Genomic DNA, 22,529 nt, shown 5'->3' on the forward strand with positions numbered 1-22,529 from the left:
TTTTTTCACATGTATTACTGCTAAGCCAAGTATTCTCTAGAGCAGTGATACCCAAACTCTGGTCTTCCAGGTGTTTTGGATTTCAGCTTCCAGCATACCAGACCATTGGCCAAGGTGGCTGAGGCTTCTGAGAGCTGAAGTCCAAAACACCTGGAGGACCAGAGTCTGGACATTGCTGCCCTAGAGATATTGCATTGCTAGTGCATTCTGACCAACCATGGTGGCTAGAATTTGTTAGTATGGGGAAAACCACATACTTATGTGATGGTTAATGCTTCCAGACTACAGCATCTACAAGAAGGCTTGTAGCTTAGTGGTACATCAGTTGCTTTGTATCACCATCAAAGGATCTCAGTTAACAGGTTTGTAAATTCTCTGTTTAAGAATCTGGATAATGTTAAAATAGATAATACAGTCCTCCCTCAATTTTCACGGGGGATCCTTTCCAGACTCCCACCACCATGAAAATGGAAAACCACGCATATTCAAGCCCTATTGGCTTGAACAGAGGCATGCCCCCATGGGGGTGCCCCATTTTAACTTCCTCTGTTCACTCCTCACAGATAATCAAGGGGTGCAGATCCCAAGTCTGTGAAAATGGAGGGAGAACTGTACTTGGCTGGATGAGTCAATCATTTCACACAATTTAAAGCTAGCAGTCCCTGGAACAAAAAAGAGCAGGAGGAAGAAAATGGAGAGTAAAGAAAATAATAAAATAATTATGCCATTTTATATTAAAGACCATTTCAAAACTGATAGGATTAGACAGCATCATTGGTGTGAAAAGGAGTGTGATGTCACATACAAGACTTCCACAGGTCTTTTGATAAGTTGCCTGTCAATTTGTACCAAGTGCCAACAAAAAGAGACAAGTAAGATTTGACTCTGACCTGTAAACCTGGCTGAAAGCTAAAGAATCTTTTAACATGCTCATTTTGACCTACAACCAGAGGAAAACATTTTTCAGTTGAAAAGATTAATCCAGAGGTGAAGAGTTCACAGTTAATGCCATGCTTTTTTTCTACAATCAGTTCCCAGCCAAGAACATCATTAAACATATTATCAATTAAACGTGCAACTAAGCAGAATGGAACATTACTATTTAGAATACAAATAGTACAAAACACCATTAATTTTGCATTACTTAATGCTAAAGTATTTTACTGAATGATAATTGGACATTTCTGTCCAAGATCTTCTTATCAAGTGATGAGCTATTAAATACATTGTTATAGCCATACTCCAGCACTTTATCTAAAGAAAAGTAAACAAAAGGAATAAATAAACTGTAAATGTTGTTTTCCCTTTTCCACAACAACAGAGAATATTGGATAACTAATTGACCTTTCAAGACAAAGACTCTGATCCAGTCATCCAGAAACCAAGTACAACTAAGTGGTTTCAAATTAATCCACCAATTTAAGTCCTGTGTCTTCTTCTCTATCAAGTGTGGATAAAAGAAGCAAAAAGCCATTTAAGCCAAGTAGCACTCTCTTCAGATACGAACCAGAAAGCAGCCTCCTTATTAGGAACTAAAGGTCAATCACACAAAAAAGTATCTTTGACACCTACTTTTATTTACTTCTTGTCTTTCTTTTATATTAAGGCAGAGAAAAGCTGAAATGGGAATGAAAATATGAATACTACAGAGCTAACATTCATGGGAACAGCATGCCATAGTGGTTTGAATGTTGGACTATGACTCTGGAGACCAGGATTTGATTCCCTGGGTTATCTTGGGCAAGTCACATGCTTTCAGCCTCAGGAAGAAGCAATGGCAAACCTCCTCTGAACAAATCTTGCCCAGAAAAGCCCCTTAGGGTCACCATAAATTGAAAATAACTTGAAGGCACACAACAAAAAACAACAACAACATTCTTGGATATATTAAGCTAGGCACTCAGTACTCCATCAATAACTACAAAACTGTAAAAGCCTACTGAAAGGAAATTAGATACTGGGAGTGTATGAAGGCTAAATCCAACATTAGCACTCCTTTGAGTATACATCTGAAATGAATGGAAGTTATTTATTAGGTTTATATCCCACCTTTCTCCAGAAATGAGATTCAAGGTGTATGTATTACAACTAATCCAATTGATTTTAATGGGTGTATTCTAGGAAGGACTAATGCTATAGCCATTAGTTTTAGCCCAAAGTCTCTAAACCAGGAGTTCCCATTTTTTACTGGTAGAGCCCTTTTTAGAACCGATTTCTATGGCAGAGCCCCTAAGAGGCCTACCCTATGTCTTACAAGTTAATAGTGTTTAGTAGTAGTGCTACTTTTTTGTTTCTTATTCTTTAATTTCATTTAATTTTTACATCTTTCATTTTCCTGAAGCAGCTGCGGAGCACCTGGGAAGTGTATGCAGTTCCCTAAGAACTCCTCAGAGCACAGGTTAGGAACTGCTGCTCTAAACCATTAAGGTTAAAAGTCTTAAGAAGAGGAGGGAGTAGGCCTCCATACTTTCCTTGGCTTTCTGTAGCAAATTATATTCAAAAACATTTACAAATGAACAAAATGAAAGATCATTTTTTTTAAAAAAAGGAAGAATTATTCTCACAGGATGCTTAGTTGGAATGATGTTCCTATGATACATAGGTGATGGTAATCTGCAGATAAAGTATCACATACATACACATTTTCCTGATTTACAGTCCCAGGAAGAACAGCCAAAATAACCTGAATGAAAAAGTAGAAGAGTGGGGTGTATTTTAAGCCACTTCTTTCTTCTTCTCCCTGATCTCTCCCAGTATTGATTTCTGCACCTTTGGTGGGAAAATTCTGCACAATTCTGAAGAATTACATATGTAAGACTAGCTTTGTTCATGTTTACTTTATGATCAGCATGTCTGGATACCACAGGTGTTTCATTGTGCATACTGAGATGGAAACAGACAGCTGAATAGAAACAGGGAATGCGTCCCTTAGAAGTGAAAAGAGAGAATTAAGACAAACAAACTATGTAGCAAAATAGACAGTAGTTTCAAATCAATTGGCTCAGAAGACATGGCTGCAACATCCAGCAGCTACTGCAAAGGGGAAATACATAATTAGAGGGAATGGACAGAACAAAAATCCACCTGAACTGCTGGTACTTTCAAAGGTACCTGTGGTGCAGTCTGAAATTCTTTGATCCTTGAAGGAAGGGGTGTGTAACAGAGGCAACCACACCATTTGTACACAGATCTGTAAAACAACAGCAGCAGTAGTAACTTGTGTCAAGGAGAGCAGATGCCCACTGTTCATGAAACAGAAACAGCAGTGTCTGGAAAGATTATAGCATGCATTTTCCATAGCTTGAGAAGGGAAATCTACTAAAATGCATGTTCTGAGAACAGGCAACTATCAAAAGCTGTATTTCAGAAAGCTTGTACTGTGAACTCAAGGGAAATAAAAATTTGCCACCTTTGTTCGTATGCATAAAGTTGTAGAAATCAGAAGCTTGCAATATTAACTACACAATAAGCAGATCTATGACGAGATATTGCATCTCTGAAAATCATCAGTGCAAAGTGTAATGCAGCTATAGAGATATGCCAGTTTACTTGAAATGAAGATACTGTAGAAGGGATCTCTAACATTTTCCCCATAATTTTCCCTGGTGTAAATACTCCCCTTCCCATTGCCCAATCATTTCTGCTGCCTAACCATTTCCCATACAGGTGCAAAGTCCCTTCCCTTCCTTCTACCAATTGCCAACATTTGGCCTGGGAAATATAATACATATTTTTACCTGCAGGACAAACAGCACCTGGGAACAAAGTAAAAAGTGTTCCCTAGCACAGTCTCTCGGGCTGATTTCAGTTAAAGGAAGCTTACAAAAACACAGAAGGAAATCCATCTGCATGTAACATACAATGTGTTCCTTTTACAGCAAAAGAGAAAGGACATTACTATACATGGCTTTAAAACTGTGCTTACACCTGGAAAACAGTGACTTTGGTGATACACATTATAGGTGTTTGCTTTGTTATGTTCTTCCTCCGTGCTGTTAGGAGCTGAGTGGAAAGGTAAAAGCCACACTCCATTGAATGTGCATTCAGGGTGAAGACTTGGTCAAATCTAGTGTGACACCATATCGTTGTGCACATGGGCCAGCTGGGCCAACACTGCATTGGCCCTGCTGGCCAGTCCCCCTTGGTGCTGCTCACTGTCACTGCCACTACAGTGTCACCATCCAAGCACCTCCATGTGAGAGTCTGGCCATTCCTGTTGTTTCTGCTGAGGTCAGACTGGTACGCCCCACCATGGGATCAACAAGTAGGGGGGTGTTCTATCCCCCCCCCCCCATTAATCTTATGAGCATCCCATTCTGAATTTAGCAGAAGCAACAGCATGCCAGCCAGCCTTTACATGGAGCTCCTGTTCCAAAGGAAGCAGTAGTGGTGGCTCCTGAGCAGAGAAAGGGGAATGGTGTGGCTTTTGGCATGTGGACAACTGGACTGGGCCAAATCTGATATGTGCAATGAACCCAAGATCATAGGCGTAAAGTCAGGATCAGGGCAAAAATACACAGATCCTTCCTGGAAGCAGTCATACTTTGTAACAACTGCCAGCATTGGCTTCAGGGTGAGTGAAGCATTTTTCACCGGTGTAGACAAGCCCTCAGTTTCAGTACTAACAATATCTTGAAACCAGGAGGCCAAGTATCTCTTTTTAGAGATACTCTTTGTTAAAAATATAAGGGAAAGGAGATTCATAATGTGCAAGTTTAGACTTAATGAACATAGTAGGTTATTACTGCACCATGATGCCATTGCTCTCAGATAACTTGTAAAATCCATGAAAACACATATCTCAAAAACAATCTATAGGAAATATAATTTCTTTTTCAACCCTTTTAAATCAAGTGGAACAAATCTGAAATTATCACACCTTGATTTATACCCTGGCTTTAGTTGCCTCTATAACACTTATAGAAATGTTTATTTTTTGTTTACAAAGACATTGATTATGCCTGTGTGAAATTCTATGATATAAGCCAACATACAGCAGTTATTAAGATAACATTGTCCTAAAATTAATCCCTAATAAAATGGCCATAAAGGGAGTACTATGTTTTTTGTTCCATGTGGAAAGGAAATTTCTAAGCATATTTATATGAGGACCTATAGCACCTGGTGAAATGGCATCTAATCCTACTTTGAACAACAGCATGGCAGGAGATATAATATAAAATTTATGCCTGATGCCCCATATATTTCAGTCTGCTCTCTGCCTCCTTCCCTGCATCTGTCTGCTGTGAAAGTGAACAGTCTTCCTGAATGCACTACAACCATGCATATGAGAAAATGACACCTAATGATTCATGTGCATTTACTGGAAAATAGTGGTGAAATAGCACAAGGAGTCATCAGAGGCAGAACGTGGAAGAAACTAATTACAAATAATAAGTTACTTGTCAGGATTTGTGTGTGTGTGTGTGTGTGAATAATTAAAATAACAAGCAATAATGTCGCCTTTCTACCATAACTGTAATTGATTTAGTTACTTGTAGATTTAAAGGGGCATTGCCTTACACATTAAGGTGTTTTATATCATTACAATGCCCTTCTAAAAATATAACTCAATAAAACTATTCTAGTTACCCCTGAATAAGAGTTACTTCTAAAAACTGTTATGTATAGGAACAACCAATTATAGTTCCCAGGAACTATAAGCATTACTATTTACTTTTAAGAAGGTAATTTTCTAAGCCTTGGCCTGAGAACATAGCAATCTGATTCAGACCGTGCCTCCTGTTCACATTTCTTTTTAAAAACAACAGGTTCTATGTAGCAAAGTGGTCCTGAAGGATAACTTGGTCAACGGTATTGAAAGCTGCAGAGAATCATAGAATCACAGTTGGAAGATACCACAAAGGCCATCCAGTCCAACCCTCTGCCATGCAGGAACTCACAATCAAAGCACTCCAGACAGGTGGCCATCCAGACTCTATTTAAAGCCCTTCAAAGAAGCAGACTCCACCACAGGACACCAAGGGAGCACATTCCACTGTTGAACAGCTCTTACTGCCAGAATGTTCTTCCTAATGTTGAGGTGGAATCTCTTTTCCTGTAGTCGGAATCCATTGCTCCGGGCCCTATTCACCAGAGCATCAGAAAACAGAGAGGTCCACCAGAACCAACAGGGACACTTTCCCACACCCAGTTCCCAGCTTAAGTCATCCACCAAGGTGACCAAAGTTATTTCTTTCCCATGGTGAGGTCTGAAAACTAGGCTGAAAAGGGTCTAAGTAATCCATCTCCTCTAATTCCCCTCACCAGAGCTGGGAAGCTACCACATACTCTAGTACCTTGCCCAAAATTTGAATGTTGGAAACTGTCTGATAGTTAGTTTTTTGTGGGTTTTTCAGGCTATGTGGCCATGTTCTAGAAGAGTTTCTTCCTGAGGTTTTGCCTGCATCTGTAGCGAACATCAGGAGGTAACTCTTCTAGAACATGGCCACATAACCTGAAAAGCCCACAAAAAGCTATGGATGCCGGCCATAAAAGCCTTCGACTTCATGTCTGATAGTTTTTTGTGGGGGTTTTGGGCTATGTGACCAGGTTCTGGAAGAGTTTATTCCTGATGTTTCTCCAACATCTGTGGCTGGCATCTTTAGAGAAGGCTGGCATGGGAATGAGTAATGTGTGTGTGTGCGTGTTGAGAGGAAATGATTTACATGTTAATCTGTGTATTGTTCTGTTGCTGAATGGCAAGGCCTCAAGGTGTCCATTTGATTAATGATCCATTGTCGGCTGAAAAATCCCCCTCACCCTTAGTGGTTTTCATTTGCATGAAAAGGTTCATTCAGCTTTAGTGTTTTTCAGGACTGGTAGCTTACTTTAAGGGTTTCTTCTTTCCTGTTGAAGTTGTCCAGGTGTTTGTGGATTTCAATGGCTTCCCTGTACATTCTGACCTGATAGCATGGTCGAGGATTTCAGAGTTTTCAAATAGCATTTTATTCCTCGGATGGTTTATAACATTTTCTGCTACTGCTGATTTTTCTGGATGACCCAATCTGCAGTGTCTCTCAGGTTCCTTGATTCATGTTTGGACATCCCTATGCAGACTTGTTCGCAGCTGCCTGCTGTGTGGTAAACTCCTGTAGCCATAAGAGGGTCTCTCTGTCCTTCACTGAGTGCAGCATTTGCTGGATCTGCAGCATTTGCTGGATTTTATTGGTCAGTTTGTAGATCGTCTGGAGATGGTGTTTCCTCACTAGTTTCCCTACTCTATCTGTGACCCCTTTCATGTACAGTGGGCCCTTCTTTTACACGGGTTTGCCAAGTGCGGATTTGAAAATCCGCAGATGGCAAACCCATATTGTCCCCAATGACAGCGCACATGCACGTGCGCCGCCATTGGGGACAAAAGTCCCTCTCCTCCCCTCCTCTTTTCCTCCCTTCCTTCCCTGCTTCCCTGCCTCCCTCCCTCTTTCCCTCCCTGCTTACCTCCTCAGTTGCCACTGCCACCACGGAACCTCCTCATCACCACCGCCACCACCTAGGCCTTCTCATCGCAGCTGCCACAGGAAAGGCCGGGTGGTGGCATTGGAGGCCAAGAGGCCTCCAGGCCACCACTCAGCTCTTCCGCGGCAGTGGCAGAGGTGGTGGTGGTGAGGAGGACTAGGCTTCGCCTCCAGCATGGCCTCCCGGCCTCCTCGCAGCCATGGCTTTCGCATCACCGCCACCGCAGAAGGGACGGGTGGTGGCCTAGAGGCCTCTTGGCCTCTAACACCACCACCTGGCCTTTCCATGATGGTGGCGGTGGCAAGGAGGTCAAGGTGGGGAGGAGGCTGGGAGGCTGTGCTCAAGCCCGCCACAGAAGGGCCAGGTGGCCAGCCTGGAGGCCTCTTGGCCTCCAACACCACCACTTGGCCTTTCCAGCAGCAGTGGCGATGAAGAGGCTGAGGCGGCAGCGGCAGTGATGAGCAGGTAAGCAGGGAGGGAGAGAGGGAGAGAGGGAAGGAAGGAAGGAGGGAAAGGGGAGGGAAGGAGAGGGAATTTTGTCCCCAATGGTGGTGCGCATGCACCCGCACCTTCATTGGGGACAATGGGACTTGAGCACACACGGATTTTGCTATGTGTGTGGGGGGTCCAGAACGGATCTCTCGCGTATACCAAGGGCCCACTGTATGGTAAAAATACCTTCCCTTTGGGTGGTTGTTTGTCTTCACTATTATGGGTTTTTTTTCTGGGTCTAGCAACCCTTCTGATGTCTGAGCTGGAGTAACCATTAACATGCAGTCCAGGTGATTTATTTTACCTTCCAGGAAGTGGGGTTCACAGATCCTTTTGGGCTGGCAAAACATCAGGAATAAACTCTTCCAAAAGACAGCCATATAGCATGAAAACCCCACAAAATAGTATGGATTCCTGCTGTGAACGCCTTTGACTTCACAATGTCTGATAGCTGTCCAACATGGTTGAATCCAGGGAGGGCTTTTTCAACAATTGTCTTATAACTACCTCCTTTCCGTATGTTGAAACACGGCATTGTTTTATCAAGACATTGACCACTCCCTCTACTTACTCAGCCAGCCTCCCTCTGGCTTTTTTAATACTCTAGAAAAGGCAGGGATCTAATACACAAGCAGTGGTGCTTACCTCTACCAGAATCCTACTAAAATCTCATGGCTGTAGAAATTGAAAAGTGTCCATTTTCACTGAACAGAGACCAAATTTACATCCAATGGATCTATAGCATCCTATTCAATTTGGCCTCCATAGGATTTTCCTAGTAATTTGACCGGAATCATCCCTATGACCATTTCCACCCCCCCACACACACACACACACAACTAAATAAATAATTTTCTGAAGAAAATATATTTGTAAAAGTCTCTTCTCTCCCCCCCCAAATTGGTTTAGTATTTAGTTACAATTTCAGCTAATCTGTATAGTTAAAATTATAACACTCTCTTTCCATCCAAGATGATATTTTCCAGCCAATTTGACTTTGAACCAAAATGCTGCTGTGGGAAAAACACATTAAACAAGTTGCCATCAGGTTAAAGAAACTCCAGGGAAAGAGGTTTTCAAAATGTTGCTCTAGCCTTACTTTGCATGCTCAAGGGAAGATGCATGCATTAAATTAAAAAAAGTAGGAGTAGATGGAGAGAAGAAATACATAGTATAGATGATATTCTGAACTTTTGCTGCCAAAAAGCCTTATTATCTTCCATTGATTTGTAAGGGGCATCTATAGAGCAATTTGAGGCTCACAATCTCTGCAGTACAAAGAGCTTTCTTAATATACTCTCCTCTGCCAGGGTCCTATCATATGAGGGACTAATATTCCCTCATAAGGGTCGATGAAAGCAATAGGCCAGCAATACTGTAACTTCTATGATTCTAGTAATCTGATCATCAAGACTAGCACAATATTACCCACTCAGTTCATAATATGTATAAGGAAACAATATATCTTCAGAGTAGCCAAGCAGAACAAATACCCACAAACGTCTCTCTACTAATTATACTCTAGTCTTCTCTCCCTGCAGTATACTTTAACAGTTTGTTAAGTATGTTGCTTCTTCTCCATCTCAGATGCCAATAGAGGAATGAGAGCTCAAGATTAACTGTGAAGGCAGCATTTTTTAAAAAAGTAAAATACCCATGCTGCTGTGCTAATAGCTACTAGTGCCATAAATAGAGAGAGAAAATTATGCAAGACAAAATGAATTCCTTTTATGTCAGTTTATCACCTTAATGTGTGTACAAGGCACCATGCTTTATAGAGAAAGTGCTAAAGAACACGTATAAGAACACATATTCTAATGTGTGTACCATTAGAAGGCACCATGCTTTATAGAGAAAGTGCTAAAGAACACATATAAGATATTCAACTGGGACCTTTTAAACCTTTTTTTCAAGTGCAACAGAAGAAAAAGTAGACCCCATATTTTCCTATCATGTACACATGGACAGGTCTGTTATCAGACAGCCTGTTTGTGCCTGATAAAGGATGTAAAAGGTCACCACCTCAAGATTTAAACAAGAAGAACAGAGCAAGCACGTGCCCCTCCCCATGGAGAAAGATACTATCATAGCAGAAGGGAGGAGTCAGCCATACTCAAATCTGTCAGACAGATCAGGCTGAAGAATCCTGGATACTTCCAAGTAGATGAGCTGCTTTACTGGATATAAAAGTCAACAAAGGCTTTATATCCTTTTGGGGATAAACCTTTCTCTTGGGCTCCACCCCATTTTGCCACCCTGTAAGAGTAGAGTGTCTGGAAGTACCAGCCCTCTGGTCCAGAACTTAATAACATTCACATTTTGTGCACTGCCTTGTCTGGAAATGGATAGTTTTTCTGCACATCATGTAAGGAGGGCCAGTTCTTTCACACAATATTGTCCCTCAAGACACCATGGCCATGTGAGGACTTGAGAGCAAGTCCCTCACCTACCGAAAAACTCCAGCACTACTATGGCTTGTATCAGTGTACTCCCCAAGGCACTATGAAAACAACATTCACTCATATTTCTTTCCCATGAACTTCCAGAGAATGGCTGGAACAATCAATAGCGAGAAAGAATGTAGTTCTTGGACCTCAACAGTGCACCAAGAACAGCATGTTAAGGTTTAAAACTACTGTTCTTTGAGGTCTCCTCCCTTCTTTATTCATTCTTCTTTTTGTCCAAAATGGAAAGCAAGAAACACTTGGCAAGTTATGTGATTAATGCAAGCTTTTCAATGTGTCACAGCTCTAAAGCATTTAGAGCTACTTAGGAAACTTGATTGTTGCTTTTAATTTGCAAGGTAAGATATTCAGAAATTCTCTGTTTTACCAGTCACAATGAAAGAAAAATTCCCTCTGGAAAATTTTACTTTCCTGGGCACTTCAGCCAAACCAAAGTCACAAACATGATGAAGTCATTCTAACTGTGTTCAACTTGTGTAAACATAATATACTGTCACCCAGGAAAGCTCTTAGTACAAACAATCAACAGGCATTTCCATCTTTTCCTCAACATACATTTTCAATAAAAAGAAAGATAGAAAAAGCAGCGGGAAAACATGGTAGAGACACACATCCATACGATAAAATTCTGTAAATATGAAAGGGCATATTACATGTTTATCATGTAAACATAATAAAAACTTCACTAGGAAGAATATGAGGGCTTTTCATCCTCTTACCAAGAACACAACCCAAAGAGCCATTTAAAGTACTTAGCAGTATTACAGTGAAGTTAAAAATAAATAAAATTGTTAAACTGAGTATAAAACCAAGTTTTATATCTCAGAGTTAGGGGACGTGATTCATAGTAAACCTATGCATGCCCTAATACAACTACACACACACACGCACACTCTTTCTGAATGACAGGTATCTAGCTTTTTTTAAAAAGCCAGTTGGACAATCAGGCTAAAATTGAAGATAAATTCCATTAATATGAAACCCAACAGGGTTGGATTACAAACACAGAAATGCTTTTCAGTGAATATTCATATGAGCCCCTGAGACAGGTTTTCCACCATGTTGCTATTGAGAAAACACCAGTTTTTGTATACCCTCACATTTCTTGAGATGTCAATTACAGTCATAAATATCAATGATACAATTGTCAACAGTTATCAATTTGGTGTCTGTTCACAAATATCATTAAATACCAGCATATCATGTTTGTTGTCAGCCTAGGCACCAGCATTACTGAAATCTATATTACATACACAATCAAAGCCAGAAGCATAACATTTTATTTTATCATGCCAAGAAATAAGGCAGTCACTTGGGAATTGCACAAATGAAATTTCCATCTGTCTAGGTCATCTGAACTTTCTACAACTAAAATCAAATGAAGATATTCTCATTTGTGTTAATAGATTATGGTCCAGTCACATTGTGGAAAACATTATTTACCTTCACAATAGGCAGAATCCCCTTGGACAGAGACATAACCACTTTTGCATTCACAAGTTGCTCGTGTATTCCAATTTCTGCACTCTGAATTTTCACCACATGTGTGTCCTTGTGCACAAAAATTGTGACCTGAAATGTGAAGCACATTGCATTGATATAAAATCAATAAGAAACTGTACAGACCAAGAAATCCTAAATTTGTAGTTATATCTTTTTATACTTCTACATTTTTTTCCTGAAAGAGCTATTTACCCAACTCATTAACACAGTATTATTTATTTATTTCATTTATATCCCGCCTTTCTCCCCAGAAGGACCCAAGGCAGCTCACAGGTAAAATCTTTAAAACTGTTATAAAATTCAAACAATTCAAACATCTATATATAAAATCACATGAAATATATACAATATAAAATATAATATAAAATCACATAAAATATACACAAGTTAAAAATAGACTAAAACCCCATCTGCTCTTTTATGTATGGTCCTATATTATCTATGGGGCTGTGCAGACAGCCCTAAAGGAGCGCCCTCCAGTCGCCCCTTTTACAGCCAGATTAGGTCCATAGCAACCACATGGATTTGGCCTTTCCAGGGCATAAAAAGGAGCCCTGGCTCCTTTTTGTGCCATGAAAGGGCACGATAGCTGCAGCACCACAGTTTTGCGGCATTCCTTTGGCACTGCGTCATGCAGACGCAGCACGAGAAGAGTGGCATGACACCGGGAACCATACAGTGTGGTACGCATCATGCCACCCTGAGGGCAGATCTGGAGCATGCATCATATGGACACTATGCCCCAACTCTGCCCCCAGCCAGGCCATTAAGGCCCGTCTGCACAGGGCCTTGGTTTCCACTAATACAACGTTTTCTCAGTTCTACTGTTTGCTCAAGAAGTAATTATACCTTTTGAAAGAACAGGATCATAACATACTACAGCACTTTAGATGATTATATTATTCATTCCAACATACAATTATTATTTATTCAGTTTTGAGGTTTCCATTCACAAGAATCAACCCAACACACATAAGAACTCCAATAAACATTCAGTTAGCCCTCCATATCTATGGATTGTGCATCCACAGATTCAACTATCCATGGCTTGAAAGTATTTCTCCCCCTCTCTCACACACAATCACACACACAACCAAAAAACAAAAGCCACCCCTTTGATGTCGCCATTTTATACAGTGGACCCTTGTTACATGCTGGGGTTTGGTTCCAAGATCCCCATGGATATCAAAATCTGTGGATGCTCAAGTCCCATTAAATAAAATGACATACCAAAATGGTGTCCGTTATAAAAAATGGAAAGTCAAGGTTTGATATTTGAAATTTATACTTTTTTGGAACATTTTCAAACCGTGAATGCTTGAATCCATGTATAAAAAAATCTGTGTATAAGAAGGGCCAACTGTATAAGGGATACTTACTACACTATTGTATATAATGTGACTTGAGGATACACAGATTAGGATCTGTGTCTAAATTGTATAAGGGACACTTACTGCCTCACTGTATATAATGAGACTTGAGCATCCACAGATTTTGATATCCATAAGGAATCCTGGAACCAAACCTCAGTGGATACCAAGACTCCACTGTATTTAAAAAACTGGAATATAGTCTAGATATGACATAAAATCAGACAGTAGTTTCAAAACTAAATTTATGCCACTCTAGCCACTTGCCAAAGGAGGTAAATTTTTGCTTTCTTCCTAACTGTGTCCAAAGGCAAAATACACCATGCCTTGCATGGAAAGAAGGTCAATGTTGTGGTGCTTCTCTTTCCTTTGTACTTGCTAGCCAAAGAAATTGATTGACATAGGCTTCCCTCACAGATCTATGAGGATCAGAAGCTTACAGGAGGCATTCCCTCAGGTAAGCAAACCTGAAAACATTCACAGCTTTAAAAGAAAAGCCTGACTAAGAACCTTTATAATGTAATGCTACATCTACTGAAAAGTCAGTCTCATGTAGTTCAATAACACTTTCTCAAAGGTAAGTGTGTGGACTTAATTTGAAATGAATAGGTAAGCAATGTAGGTCTCTCAAGAATTGTCCCCTGACAACAATCAAACTGTTGGTTTCTGTCTCAGTGGCAATTTCTGAGCCACATCTGGTGACATATATTCAGAGCAATAAAACAGCTTCCATCTTCTACTCTTCAACTTCCATCTCCTGTTTCCAGCATCCATAGCCTCTGTGGCAGAAAAAGCCATTTCCCTTACCATTAGGTAAAGTCTCAGTCAGTGATTTTTGAGGGTTTTGAAAGTGTAGCAAATGGTTGTTCACTTTGTTATTGTGTTTTAACTGCCAGGCTGAGAAGAAGTGTGGGATTTTATACCTTATATATCACAGTCATTGGCTTTGGGTATGATACACCTTGATTAGAATGACAGAATGGGGGTGGGATGGTAATTTATTATTCTAACACAGGCAGAAAAATATCTGCAACTACATTTACTTTTCCTTATGTAATGCTCTTCCTGAGAAGAAAAATTCTGGCTGCATCCAAACTGAATAAATAATCCAGTTTGACACCACATTAACTGCCATGGCTCAGTGCTATGGAATTCTGAGCACTATTGTTTGTTGTGGCAACAGAGCTTCCTGAAAGAGGCTGAATGTCTCACAAAATTACAGTTCCCAGAATTCCATAGCACTGAGCCATGGCAGTTAGTGATATCAAACTGGATTAGTTCTGCAGTGTGGATGCAGCCTTAGAGTGCATTTACTTTTCCTTATGTAATGGTCTACCTCAGGCAGAAAAATACTGTATCTGAGACTGCCTTTACTTTTGTAAATTTCTCTCAAACTGTACAGGATTCAGATTATTTCTCTTCCAAAAATGGAAGCCCATGCTTCTATTCCTTTCTTCATCCCTTTTTAAAATGTGAGCAGCAAATAATCTATGCATGTTTGGTAAACTGAGGTAATTGTTTTCCTGAACTTAGCCTACAAAGTTACTAACTGACCTTACAATCATATGCCAACAGCCACTTTTTTGCTGTCCTATCTGCTTCCCATTTCCTCTAAGCAAACCTCAGAAAGAAATACTGATAGATGCATGCAGGTTTCTCAAATAACATATTAATGGCAATAGCTTATCAAAATCTTATTTAGATAACAGGGAGAAGAAAGGGACTCAGCATCAAAACAAAATGCACTAAGAAATAAAAGTTATTCAGGGCCATGTGTTCCACTTTTAGTCACCTGCAAGTCATTTTGAAAATAACACCCCCAAATCATTTTAAAACCATCTGTGACAGATATTACAGACAGTTTTAAAATGATTTTGGGTGTTTGGAAATCTTTCATCCTTTTTCTTTATGGAAAGGATATCTTTCATCCTTCTCCTTTATGTAAAGTCGGAAACTCTTTCCCTACCACCTGCTTTAATTTCGTGAAACAACTATGATGGTAGGCTGTTAGGCATATGGTGTTGTTAACTGTGTCAGGTCAACTTCAACTTATGGCATCCCTATGAATGAGAGATTCCCACAAATCACCCAATGACCAACAACTCTGCTCAGATCTAGCAGGGTCAGAGTTGTGACTTTCTTGATTGACTCTGTGGTATGGAACACTGTCTTTCTCTTTTTTTCCTACTGCCTTCTAACTTAGGCATTATTTTCTAGTGAGTCATATTTTCTCACGATATGTCCATTGCATGGCAGTCTCAGTTTAGTCATCTTTCTTCTATGGAGAGTTCAGGCTTGATTTGCTCTAGAATCCATTGATTTATCTTTTTAGCAGTCAACAGTATCTATAAAATTCTTCTCCAGCCCCACATTTCAAATGAGTTGATTTTCCTCTATCAGCGTTCTTTGCTGCCCAACTTTCACAATAATACATAGAAATGAGAAATACAATGACACGGACAATCCTAACTTTAGTTGTTGTGGTGGTGGTGTGCCTTTAAGGTTGACTTATGGCAACCCTAAAGTGAACCTATCATGGGGCTTTCTTGGTAAGCTTCTTCAGATGGAGTTTGCTATTGCCATCTTTTGAGGCTGAGAGTGTGTGACTTGCTTGAGGTCACCCAGTAGGTTTACATGACTAAAGTGGGATTCAAGCCCTGGTCTTCAAAGTCATAGCCTTACACTCAAACCACTACCTGTACAAGCCCACCAAAGTATGAAGATCATTGGGAGAGGCCCTTTTCTCTATTCCACCACCCTCTCAGGCACATTTGGTGGGAACAAGAGAGGGGGCTTTCTCAGTGACAGCTCCCAAGCTTTGGAACTCCCTCCCTAGAGAGGCCAGGATGGCTTCATCCCTGCTGCCCTTCCAATGTCAGGTAAAGACGTTTTTGTGTAGTCAGGCCTTTTAAGCTGATAAGGACTGGGGTTTTAATGTTGTGCTATATAAATTTTAATAGTTTGCATTTTTAATAATTTATATATTAACTTACAACTTTATGAACTCTTAAAATTGTGTAATTGTTTTTTTTAAATTTTATATTTATATATTTTAATAGTGTTGTACTGTTCTTAAATTGTATTGGGAGAAAGGCAGGATATAAGATGATGATGATGATGATGATGATGATGATGATGATGATGATAATAATAATAATACAGCATGCTTGATCTTCTAGCTTTAGTATTCAATGATATATCATGAGGATCTCTGGTTCCCTCAGGTCCTTCCAAGTCCTAGCCTTCTTCTGACTTCTTGCTGCAGTCTCTATTCTGATTAATGACCATGCCAAGGTATGGAAAGTCTTGAGCTATTTCAATGTTTTTACTATCTACTTTAATGTTTTGTAAATCATCTGTAGTCATTATTTTGTTTTCTTAATGTTCAACTGTAAACCTGCCTTTGCACTTTCTTCCTTGACTTTCTTCAGTAATCATCCCAACAGCTCTTTTCTGCTAGTAGTATGCTGTCATCACCATATTTTAAATTGTTGATGTTCCTTCCTCCAATTTTCACGCCCTCTTCCTCTGAGTCTAATCCTGCTTTATGTATGGTATATTCAGCATACAGCTTAACCAGACAGGGTGATAAAATGTAGCCTTGCCTGACCTCCTTGCCTGACCATTCTGTTTCATGACACTAGCCTCCTGTCCTAAGTACAGGTAATTTATCAAAACAATCAACCTATAGTTTTTCATGATCTACACAATCAAAAGCTTTGGTATAATCTATAAAGCAGAGGCTGATTTTTTTTCTAAATTCTTTGGTGTGCACCATTATCCAATCTATGTTTACAATATGACGCCTAGTGCATCTTCCTTTCCTGGACATCTAGCATTTCTCACTCTACATGTGGTAAAAACTTTTGTTGTAGAATCTGGGCATCACTTTGCATGGGAAATTAATACAATGCTTCTGTGGTTACTTTGTGTCCCCTTTTTTGGGGATTGGAATGTATATTGACCATTTCCAATCTGTGGATCACTCTTTTAGTTTCCATATTTGTCAATAGATTTTAGTTAGAACTATTTCAGATTCTGTCTCCGTAGCTTGAAACAGTTCTGTTGGTGCAACATTTGTTCCTAGTGATAGATTTAACTCTGGTCTCCTGAGTGCAGTTTCCACTTCATGTTCTAAAATTGTAGGTTCAAATCTGTCATCCTTTCATCCCATTTAAATACTTCTTCAGTATTGTTTCATTTATTTATTTATTTATTTATTTATTTTGTATTTGGTGATGTAATGTGCTCCCTTGCTTGTATAGCATTTCTACTTTAGGTTTATATTTCCCTTGGATTTCTCTGATTCTGTGGAAGAAGTCTCTTGTTCCTCCTTTTATGTTTTCATCTATTTCACTGTCATCTATTTTATGGATTATTATAGTAGCTCTCTCTGTTGTTGTTCACAAATGGTCAAACAGTCCTTGCACACAAGTAACTCATCAGTTACAATCATGATTCTGACCCTATTTCTGACACCTTTTACTTTTGCTTCTTGTCTGCCCTTGACTGCTTGAAGAATTTCATCTGTAGTCCAGTGAGGCTCTCTTTCTTTTTGGCTGTGATTAGTTTCTTTTTGCATTCTTCATTGAAAATGCCCCTGGCTTCAGCCCAGAGTTCTTCTGGCTCAGGGTCAATTAAGCTTAATGGTGCAAATTAATTGTTACATTATCTTTGAATTCTATGGGGATGTTCTTCAAATTGAATTTTTGCACAATGGTTGATTTAGTGTCATTCTTTAGCTTTATTCAATGTGTGTGTGTGTGTGTGTGTGAAGTTCATTTTCTGTTGCACAATTTTCTCCTAGTCTTGTTTTTGCAGAGAAAATGGAGCTTCTCCATCTTCTGCTTTCAGTGATGTAGTCTATTTGATTTCTATACTGACCATCAGGTGCTGTCCACACATACAGTCAGTTCTTTGGCTGTTTGAAGAATGTGTTTTTGATGAACAAACTGTTGGCCTTGCAAAATTCAGTCAGTCACCCTCCTGCTTAATTTCTTTATTTCCAGGCCAAAATTTCCTACATTCTTTTTCTATCCTATTATGTTTATCATACTCCTGCAACCCTGTAAGTATTAGACCTATGGCTTAATATCACTATGTCAGGACATCTGAAAAAGTGGATTGATATACATGAAATCTCACAGTAAAATAGATCTTTTTTTTAAAAAAAACTTCATTCAAAATTTTTCATTGAAACATAAATAGAAATATCCTCCTCACTTAGCACTTTGAGCAAAAAACGTTCAATTGGATATATATTCAAACATCCCAACATCAAACAATATCAGGTACAGTAAGTATATGCTATGTCATTCTTAATATCTTTCTGCTTCTTCCAGAGTTTTAACAATATGGAACCATCAGGATCCATAAGCCTCCTGGGGCAGACCATCTTAATGGCACCCCCATCTCTGCAAAGTCCCAGCAAGTCTAAACTTGCTTTATGTATTATATGATCATACATGACCAAGAAATTATCTGTTCCTGACAATGGCAATCTCAGGAAGAAAGCCTGTTGAACAGCAGGGTGAGTGGTACACCAACAGAATCCCTAATCGGTCCTGCCTACCCACCTTTAAATAAACCCACTCAAAACCGGCAGATTAAGAGACAGGGTGCCAGTTCAGGGGGATATTATCCCAATAGACCACTGCTACTCCACCTGTCCACTCCTCCAGAGAATCCTGGTGGGCAAAACTGAGAGATTAACCCCCTCCCCCAGCCTTCTCCAACCAGGTTTCTGTAATACAGGCCAGGTTAGCATGTTCATCCAAGATCAAGTCCTGGATGTCAGCTATCTTACTATTCCCCAAACTGGCACTAAACAGCAGCATTTTCAACCCAGTGGGGCTTCTACCATGGCTATCCAGATTATTTGGGATGGGATGTGACTAGGGAGATTATCACACCTGGAAATCCTGCTGGGATTGATGCAGGGCTGAAAAATCAAAGCTGGGTGTTATCACATGCAGCCATGGCCGAGCAAGTGCAACCCATATTCAGCCCGGACTTCAGCTGTACTTATCCAGCCACTTTTTAAGAACGGCAAGCTCCCATTTTTGAAAACAGCTCGATAAATGCGGGTGGAGACCAAGCTGCATATGGATTGCACTTGCCAGGCCATGGCTATGTGCAATAACACATAATGAGTCCCAGTCCTGGGAAAAGAGTGGGATACAAATAAATACATTAATAAATAAATAAATAATACCTGGCTTTGACTTTTCAATCCTGCATCTATCCCAGCAGGATTTCTGGGTGCGATAATCTCCTAACACCATATTGTAAATTCTGCCCCCAAGATAGTGCAACTGTCTCCCATTTCCACATCTCCCTCTAACCTATATAATATGGATGGGAGTACTATTACCTCCCTCCCTTTCTTGGCAGCACATTTCCCTACCCACAGCAATGACCTGTTGTTTCTCATACAAGGCTTTTATCTGTCTGCAGGTGTGGTTTCTATTCCTACAGAGCAACAGCAGAACAGGTTCTTTTCTTTGTGCCACTAGTGATGGGCCTGCCTCTCCTGTACTCCTGTTTTTATCTGCCAGCTCCCAAATTCCCCAGCTTGTGAAGACAGAACAAGCTGACAGAACCTGGTGAGTAATGCTAATGATGGGCCTGAGTCTGCAAGGAGATAGGACAGATGGATCTTTCCCTGACAGTTCTCCAGATAGAGCATAACCAGGCCCTGATAGCAGCAGCCTCAGTAGCTGGATGAAAAAAGGTGCTTGCCCTTCATTGATTCTTCTGGGTAGATCTTCTTGGGGCTTCCTCTCCTGGCAAAAGCCATTTCAAACTGGCTTCCGGGCGGGTCATGGGGTTGAGACGGCCATGGTCGCCTTGGTCGATGATCTCCGTCTGGGCATTGACGGGGGAAGCGTGTCCCTGTTGGTGCTCTTGGACATCTCAGCGGCTTTCGATACCATAGACCATGGTATCCTTCTGGGGCGCCTGGCAGAGGTGGGAATCGGGGGCACTGCACTCCAGTGGTTCCGGTCCTACCTCTCTGGGAGGTCCCAGATGGTGCAGCTGGGAGACGTGTGCTCTGATGAGAGGGCCCTTATAACTGGGGTCCCTCGAGGGGCCAATCTGTCTCCCATGCTCTTTAACATTTACATGAAACCGCTGGGAGATATCATCCGGAGATATGGGGCACGGGGTTATCAGTACGCTGATGACACCCAAATAGTCTTCTCTATGTCTCCGACTGATGCAGTGACTGAGGATGGCGTCTCTCCTCTCGTGGCCTGCCTAGAAGTCAATGGGCTGGATGAGGGAAAACCGACTCAAGTTGAATCCAGAGAAAAACGGGGTACTAGGTAGGTTCCCTGGTCCAGGAATGGCGGTGGTTCCACCTGTCCTGAACGGGTCACGCTCCCTGTGAGGATCGTGCCCGTCTGGGGGTGCTTCTTGACTCGTCGCTTCACCTGACTGCTCAGGTGAATGCGACGGTCAAGGCACCTGTTATCAGCTTCGGCTTATTCGCCAGCTGCGCGCCCATACCTGGCTCAGGGGACCTAGAAACTGTTGTACATGCTCTGGTAACCGAGATTGGATTCTGCAATGTACTCTACATGGGGCAACCTTTACCAAACTCGGAAGCTGCAAATGGTGCAGAACATGGCAGCCCGGCTGGTCACTGGCGTATCCAGGACCAGCCACATAACACCGGTACTGAAGATCTCCATTGGCTGCCCATCCGCTTCCGGGCTCAATATAAGGCGTTGGTGATGACCTATAAAGCCCTAAATGGCTGGGTCCAGGATACTAAGGACGCCCTCCCCGTACATTCCGCCTCGCACCCTCAGAACGTTGGGCAGCAATTACTGAAGGTCCCTGGGGTAGATTATCCTCCACCACACGGAGGACATTTCCACTGCTGCCCCAGCCCTTTGGAATACGCTGCCCACCGAGCTCTGCTCGACTACCACCTGGCCCAATTCAGGAAGGACCTGAAAACCTTCCTGTTCCAACAGGCATTCCCGACTAAAATCCTGTGGGCCTCCCTCCTCTTCGTGGCCAAGAGGTTGGGCTTATGGGGCATTTTAGCTGTTTTTTATTTGTAGTTGTTTACCTGTACTGTATTTATTCCTGTTTTAACCATTTGCTGTAAGCCGCCCTGATCTTGGGAAGGAGCGGGGTACAAATAAAAACTTTATTATTATTATTATGTATGAAATACTCGTACTCCTCTTACTTACTCCATTCTGCCTCCTTCTATCCTTAGATCAGTTAGGCTTAAATGGCTGCCAGATTCCTCTCCTCTACATTTTTTGCCCTTGTTAGTTTAGCTATATTGCATCATATTGACTGAAAAATTTAATATGTTCATTTTTGAATAGACCGATTTGTTCAATATAAATTTAGGCAAATAACAATGCAAGATTTCTGTAGAATAGCTTAAAATCTTTACATCACTACTTTACATCTAATGTCAGGCCATCACTGATGGCAGGGCTAATGATCATGAACTATAATAACAAACAATTCAGCACAGATGTCCAGAACAATTTTCTCCCAGATACAGGGTCATAAATATGTGAAATAACAACACAGTTCAAAACATCTGAAATACAATTACAGTGTTCCATGGGGGTGGGATGTATGTTAAATTTCTTGACAGACAGGGTAACCTCTATTTCTTCTTCACACATCACAGCTGAATACTTTGCTAATTTCATCAAGGTTAGTAGTGTCATTTTTCTACACTTGGTTTTCCTTTGATTGGGGCATCCTTATGCCTTTATTACAACTGTTTCCACTAGATTAAGTTTTGCTTTAAGTTATTTGACTGCGCAACGGTCCATTTATCATTTTAAGCTAATTATAACAGTAATCAAATTCCACACTTCAGGGAATAGGTAGACAAGACCATTTCACTTTGGTGAAGAATAGTGCAATTGGCTACATCCATGTCTTTCCAAATATGTTCCTCCAAATAGTTCTCCTTGAGACTGAGACTACCATACTTTGGCCATAGCACAAGAAGACATGGCTCGCTAGAAAAGATAATAGTACTTGGTAAGATGCCAGCCACAGATGCCGGCAAAACATCAGGAATAAACTAGAACATGGCCACATAGCCCGAAAAAGCCACAAAAAACTATGGATGCCGGCCATGAAAGCCTTCGACTTCACAGTTTGACTATTACCCACCTTTGATCCTTTAGGGAGAGGTGGGCTATTATTATTATTATTATTATTATTATTATTATTATTATTATTATTATTA

At 40.7% G+C, this 22,529-nt stretch overlaps 1 protein-coding gene across 1 annotated transcript in view; it reads right to left on the minus strand.

Moving 5' to 3' along the window:
- The window catches only part of NELL1 (neural EGFL like 1), a 657,613-nt gene that overhangs the window by 398,275 nt on the left and 236,809 nt on the right, over positions 1 to 22,529 (minus strand). Inside the window, 1 exon segment of the mRNA XM_042459591.1 lies at positions 11,859 to 11,987. Coding sequence (XP_042315525.1) covers positions 11,859 to 11,987 — 129 coding nt within the window.

Source organism: Sceloporus undulatus, chromosome 1 (genome assembly GCF_019175285.1).
Source record: "Sceloporus undulatus isolate JIND9_A2432 ecotype Alabama chromosome 1, SceUnd_v1.1, whole genome shotgun sequence".
Classification (NCBI taxonomy): Eukaryota; Metazoa; Chordata; class Lepidosauria; order Squamata; family Phrynosomatidae; genus Sceloporus; species Sceloporus undulatus.